Raw genomic sequence first — 6,890 nt, forward strand, 5'->3', positions numbered from 1 at the left:
CAGGTAAAAATTGAAATTTTAACGCCATAAAATCAATGAAAATATTTATGCCAATAACCTTTTGGCAGCCAAAAGCAAATAATTTCGTGTTTATATTTGTTTTAGCTATCGCGCATAAATTTAATGGCGAGCACTTCAACGAAAAAATTCCTTAAATAATGGCCATTTCGTTTAAATTGTCAGGTTCGTCTCTATATCGCGAACACATTTTTGTTATTTTTTTGTTTATCTCGTTTTCAGAGGAGAGCTGTGCAAACAAACGATGGCCAGCCTGACTGGAATTTTGGTTTGCAAAATTTCTTTACTGAAAGCAAAAAGCTTAACAATAAAAAATATAAAAACAGGAGGGTGAAAAATGAAAAACAAATCCAATCTATGACCAGTTCCAGTCAGTCAGTCAATGGTTTGTGCTGAAGGGAAAATCAAATATTGTAGAATAATGAAAGTATTTTCGAATTTGTATTTGTATGTTATTTCGTTTTACATTGTTGAACAAACGCTTTTGGGTAGCTACTTTATCCCTTATTGTATCGGATTTCAAAGGGTTAAATTTTTATGTATTTTAACATAGTTGGTGTAACCAAAGCCAGGATCGATTTTAGCATTTTTTTAAACAAATAAAACAATTTTGGTCTTCTTTTTAAAACAAAACTATCTTTTAAAAAAATCTACGAAATTATTCAACATTGTCGGTACTTGACTTTGTTAATTTAATTGTAGCATTCTTTCAAGTGAAAGTTTTTACTCCCGTCCTGGTTCAAGCTGTAAATTATAACACCATTGTGGAAGGAATATATATAAGGATGATATATACATTCTTGGGGCTGCAAACTTTTTCAACTGGGCAAAAAGTTGAGGCCGTGTTAAGCCAAAGTAGTTTAGCCATGGGATTTTTGCACTTCTTGTAGCCAGGAAATGTTTACATATGCGCATAAAGATGCAGCTACATATTCCCACAATTCCCTTTTACTGGTCCCCGGTCCAAACTTTTCCGACTTCCATGGAAGATATCCAAGTGTCGGGCGACAGAATAAAACTTTGTTTCATTTGTTATGCCCGTAAATTGTGGAAACTCTGTGGAAAATCTCATTTGCGCTAAGTAGGCAGTTGACATTTTAGGAAAGCATATTAAGTATGTGCAAAAATAGCCATAATTACACTAGTAAGGTAGTATCTTATACTAGCATAAACAAAATTTTAACTAGCTTACATTATCTTTCTACATTAATAGAGCTCTCTTTTAAAATTATTTGACAGTTTAATAGTTTGACAAGTCGATATAAATTTTCAGTTATTAATTTGATATATTAATTTGTATGCCAATTTTTGTATCCAAAAGTATTGGAGCCCATTTGCTTAATTAGTGATTTAGCCTTGATAAAGTTCAATGCAAAATATTTAATAAAGTTATTAACGTAATCCCAAATATTCGATAAATAATGCGTGACTATCTTAAAACATACACCAATCAATCAGTAATATTTAATTGGACCAACCTAATGTTTTCATTTAGTAAATTTACTTTGACCGAAACAATTACTATACCTTTTCATGCGTGTTGTTCAGAAATGTATAAAAATAGGGGTGTTTTGAAAGATTAGTTCATATAGCAGTTTATGTTGTGGGCTAACGCCGAAAAAGGATTTAAAAATGGAAAAGTTGGTTTGGATATATTTAATAATAGCAGCCGCTGTAAGTGTTCAGGGATACACGAGTAAGTGCTTCAAATAAAAATTTTTAAAAAACGTACTATTTTTTTAACTTGAACAGAATTTGGTCGTGACTGCCGAGATATTGGATGCGCTCCCGGTCAGCGGTGCACTTTAGCCAGAGAGCCCTGTATAAATATAAATCAAGTTGATGGCGCTCAATGCGGAAAATATCCTACATGTGAGGGAACAGAACACCAGTATTTCAGTTCAGGTTAGTTTATTCTTTTATCAATATGTTAGCTATAATATTAAAAACACATATTTTAACGGTTTGTGAAGGAGTCTTCTTGGAACGTCAAAAACGTCAAGCTAATCAGCAGGGATACGGAATGGGTGGAAGTGGAATGGGCAGAGGCAACGGAATGAATAACGGAGGCAACGGTGGAAATGGAATGGGTGGACAGAATGGAAACGGAATGGGTGCACAGAACGGAAGTGGAATGAGAGGTATTGGAATGGGCGGAAATGGAATGGGCGGCAACGGAATGGGCGGAAATGGAATGGGCAGTAATGGAATGGGCAGTAATGGAATGGGCGGTAATGGTATGGGCGGTAATGGAATGGGAGGGAATGGAAATGGAATGGGCCCAGAGGGAATGGGTGGGCGCGGAGGTAACGGCAATGGAATGGGACAAGGGGGAATGGGTGGTAATGGAATGGGTTCTGGGGGAATGGGTGGAAACGGTATAAACGGAATGGGTGGCCGGGGAGGAAATGGAAACGGAATGAGTGGCAATGGAATGGGTCCAGGCGGAATGGGTGGCAATAGAATGGGACCAGGCGGAATGGGTGGCAATGGGATGGGTGGCAATGGAATGGGTCCCGGAGGAATGGGTGGTAATGGAATGGGAGGCCAGGATGGTTACAACGGAAGAGGTGGTCAAAACGGAATGGGAGGACCACCTGGTGGGCCAAATGGAATGGGTGGACCACCTGGTGGACCAAATGGAATGGGTGGACCACCTCCTGGTGGGCCAAACGGAATGGGTCCGGGAAATTGGCCGAGCAATAACAATTGGGGAAACGGAAATAATAGTAATGGTAATAGCCGCTTTAAAGGCGGCAACTCTAAACAAAACTAAATTACTACTTCTGCGACAACATCGGATGACTGGTAGTCATGAATTAAATAATGTAAACGCAAGAAAATGTTTAAAATGTATTTCGATTTATAATAATATATCAAACAATTTTGACCTTTTTGTGAGTTATGCATTTAATTGTAAGTGCAAAATTTTTAAATTTTAAAGTTATAAGATTTATCATTTTAATTTCAACACAATGCAACATATTTTGTATACATGATTAATAGCCTTGCTTGATTTCACCCCTGAACACCTATCTATGCCTTAAATATTCATTGATTCCAATTTGTGGATAATTTGTGCGAAAATATTAAAATATTCATGCGTGCTCGATAAGGTAATTATTAACCAGGGAAAGGAGTGACGAAGGAGGGTTACACTTCCCTCAGCTGCAGTATTTTAAGCAAACAAGTCACGCCACTCGTGAAGGAACGGGGACAGCTGGCTTTGTAATATATAGCCTTATCCTTTAATTGATTACAAATAAACCCACGCAGAGGAAGCAGAGAGAGAAGGATAGACAAAGAGAGAAAATAGGAATAAAAGGACATTTTTCTGGTCCTTATCCTGACTACGTGCTCGCTCTTGGCTCGCGTGCATTTCCATATTTGTTTAGGCGGAGCCTAAAAAAAAGGGTGACCTGCGTGACCCTGACCTCTGGCTCGTGACACCCCAATCCTTAGTCCTGACCCACCCCAAAAATTCGTTTCTGTTTGACCAGGTGCACCAAAAAAATCAACAAACTTAAAACTACATAAATCCTTATTAGCTTTTCCAGCTAGTTTGGTGGAAAAAGAGAAAAGTTGAGTGGCAATCAATTAAACAATGTCACTGGCTGGCCACACTTGCAACATTGCATTTACATGGCAGAGAAAGGGAAAAGTGAAAGAGAGAAAGAGAATTGGAGAAAATCCAGCTCCTAATGATGATACGCTATATCTAAGAAAAATCCTGGCTACTTTCTACTGGTCTGTTAACCCATTGAAGTTTTAAAAACAGCATTATAGAATCGCTTAATTTTAACATTTTTGAAGTTAAAAAAAAGGTAGAAAATGCCACATTCTTTTTTATAAAAAATAATATTAAATATATTGAATAACTAATAATGGAAAGTATTTGTTTAATTACATTTTTCACCACATATTAACAAAACTTGACTTCAAAATTATTATAAATATAAGCAGTATAATTTTTAGTCCACCATTTCTGGACTCTCGTTTGGCTTAAAGTTTGAAAAGTCAGGCCATCCATTAATTCAATAAACCACAGCGAAAGTGGTTTTAAACCGCTTCGAGTTACGATGATTGATGTATCAATAAAGTGGCTACCAAAATCGCTCCTTATAGTATACGGCGATACCCCATTCGTTCAACCATCTAAGCAGCTTTGTTGTCTCCTCTCCGTATTCATTGGCATTCAATTTTCAAGGCTGCTGCCATGGGTTAATGCTGGCCATCGCCAGGCAATCCATTTATCCCCCGGACGAGAATGTGCTCGGTGTTCGGTGCTCGGGGTGCCACTGCTGGGCCATTTTATAATTTATCAAAATGAAAATTGATGCCCCAGCGAAGCAAGTGCAGCTCAATCCCCAGTTCCCCGGCTAAATCCCCATGCCCCCTGAGTTTTTCCTCGCGTGCTGCACTTGCAACGTGAGATGACTGAATGGGGACTGCAGAGAGGGCAGGGAGGAGAAGCCGCATGCCACACGAAATGCCATCGCAAATAGCGAAAATGCTTTCGCAAATATTTAGCCGAACTTTTTTAGCGACACGCGTTCAGGTCGAGGTCCATGTCTGAAAAGTGTGCAGCTGATTTAAGGCAGCGCCTTTGCCTTGGCCTCGCTTTCTGTCCAGTTTCGGTTTTTTTAACACCCTGTGCCAATTTGAGCTAAAGAATTTCGGGAATATAAAATGCTACTGCAATAATACACTAAAGCATTATAATATTTCCATTTTAAGCTCAGTACTCAAAATATCTGCCAATTAAATTATTTTTCAATGCTTGACAATGAAAAAAACAATTTTAAAGGTGCGTGCAATAACGCCCAATGGAAAACGCCGAAGGGCTTTATCGCACTTTTAAAGTTAGTAGTCAGTAGTACCAATAATTGATCAACACCGTGTCCCAATTTGAAAAACGAGTTTCGGGAAAATACAATTCTACTAGGATATCTGTAAGTAAAGTCACTATAGCATTATGTTTCAGTTTTATGCTCAGTACTCTATATATCTCCCATTTAAATTATTTTTCAGTTCTTGAGAATGAAAAGAATAATTTTAAAAGTGCATGCAATAACGCCTAATAAAAAACGGCCAAGATAATTTTGAATTTTAAAGTCATTAGTCAGTAGTACATATAATTAATAAATTTAAACAAAATTTATAAATGTTCAATTTTAAGGTATCTCCTTGCTTACACTACCTCCTTAGTAATTCGTCTTGCGATATTATATATATTCTTTTTGGTCAGTGGCATTTATGCCAGTTAAGTTGTTGGCCAGTTCGTGACTGCTAGCGGCCTTTATTTGCGCTTGCATTTTCATTTGTGAGTGTAAATAGCATTAAAAATTATTTTCCGGCTTAAAAACGCTGCACACGAAAGGAGCAGACAGCAGAAGTGGCCAAAAGGGGGAGACGGGAAAACAGAAGAAAGGAGGAACTGAAGTGGAGAAAGCGGGAGAAAGCGGGCGCTGACAGCCGGACGGGCTTATGCACTTAATGAAATGTACACGGCAATTGTTACGGAGACCGAGACGGAGACGGAGGTGCCAGGGGGAACCGGACTCGAGTCCGGAGATGGAGAAACGGACGGAGACAAAGATGCTGCGGCCATCAATTGGAGCCAACTTAAATTTCACTTCGGCCATCATTTATGGCCAAATGGCAAGTTCGCATTTAACGGCTTCATGGGGTTAAGAATGCTGCCAGCGGGTTAAGCCATCCATGTTGTTTGTCCAATTTAAGTGTTTTTCGGTTTAAATGCATTTAAAAGCCTTGAGTAAAGAATCAACAATTAAATGTCCTGGCTTCACAAAGGTGGAAGAACAAGGGGAATTTTCCTTAATGGTAATTGTATTTAATAAATTGTCAATGTTGATGCAAGTTCAGAAATGCTCTGAAATAATTGAACAACTAGTATTTACATATTGAAAGAAGAATGTTTGCGTTGTCTTTAAATTCCCCCATTTATGGTTTTAAATACTTGACCTTATCGTTTCAGTTGAATTTACAAGACCAACTTTGTCGCTTTTATTCATTTCACTCTGCCTAAGTATTCGCAAATAAATCTAATTGAAATCTATTCAATGATAACATGGCCCCTATAAATATTCATGACACTTCCAACCTCCAACCTCAAACTTCTCAACCTCCATCCGGTTTTGTGTTGTCCTTTCATTTGCAAACGAATTGACCAAAGCTTAATAATAATAAAACTCAACTGCTACGACATTTAATGGCTAAATTAAACCTTTTGCATAATTATTTCAAGTGATTTTGCAGGTGTAACATTCCAGGAATTATATTCAGGGCCAGAAATCAGATACCTTAACAATTGAAAAGGCCAAAACATTAAATCAGAATGAAGGCGATTGGCCGGAAGGAAAACTCTTCGGCTGGTTGGACTGTCAAAAGGAATTTTCAATTACGAAACAAAATGCCGAAATAAGTTATTGGGCAAACTTTTGCCTTGCATCCTCTATATCTCAAGCTTGGCCCAGGGGTAATTACAGTCTGGTCATGGGGTAATTAAATATTCCTCAGTCCAATGAACTTAAGAAGGCGGAGTGCCCATAAAAGGAGCAACCGAAGGTGAGTAGGCTAATCATATCAGGATCTCAACAATTAGATAGGACAAAGGTAGCTGTCTAGAAATTTGGTAAGCAGCTTAGGTGGGGCAGAAATAAGGTGGCTAAAATGGGCCTTAAATTATTGGAGGCAAATTACCGATGGATTGACAAACTTTAATGACAGATTTTTAGCTTCAAATAAAAGAGGACTTTAGGAAGAAGCTATTACAAAAATGCTGGTGTTAATTCCTTTTAAAACATTGCATGCTTTCTAGGCTGTTAAAGCGTTAGTTAAAACAACTCGGC

At 38.0% G+C, this 6,890-nt stretch overlaps 1 protein-coding gene across 1 annotated transcript; it reads left to right on the plus strand.

Moving 5' to 3' along the window:
• The first annotated feature begins 1,650 nt into the window (after window positions 1-1,650).
• LOC119546338 (glycine-rich protein DOT1) lies at window positions 1,651-2,794 on the plus strand. The gene is made up of 3 exons (XM_037852539.1): window positions 1,651-1,714; window positions 1,771-1,923; window positions 1,992-2,794. Exons 1-3 carry the CDS (start codon window positions 1,651-1,653, stop codon window positions 2,792-2,794), a joined length of 1,020 nt encoding a protein of 339 aa, XP_037708467.1.
• The last annotated feature ends 4,096 nt before the right edge of the window (window positions 2,795-6,890 follow it).

Source organism: Drosophila subpulchrella, chromosome 2L, assembly GCF_014743375.2.
Source record: "Drosophila subpulchrella strain 33 F10 #4 breed RU33 chromosome 2L, RU_Dsub_v1.1 Primary Assembly, whole genome shotgun sequence".
NCBI classification, from domain to species: domain Eukaryota; kingdom Metazoa; phylum Arthropoda; class Insecta; order Diptera; family Drosophilidae; genus Drosophila; species Drosophila subpulchrella.

Excerpts from the sequence above, each read along its gene's own strand:
- LOC119546338 (XM_037852539.1), top strand. The coding sequence starts at position 1,651 with ATGGAAAAGTTGGTTTGGATATATTTAATAATAGCAGCCGCTGTAAGT. Across the intron at positions 1,715-1,770 it reads AAGTGTTCAGGGATACACGA|AATTTGGTCGTGACTGCCGA; the intron begins GTAAGTGCTTCA and ends TAACTTGAACAG. Across the intron at positions 1,924-1,991 it reads ACACCAGTATTTCAGTTCAG|GAGTCTTCTTGGAACGTCAA; the intron begins GTTAGTTTATTC and ends CGGTTTGTGAAG.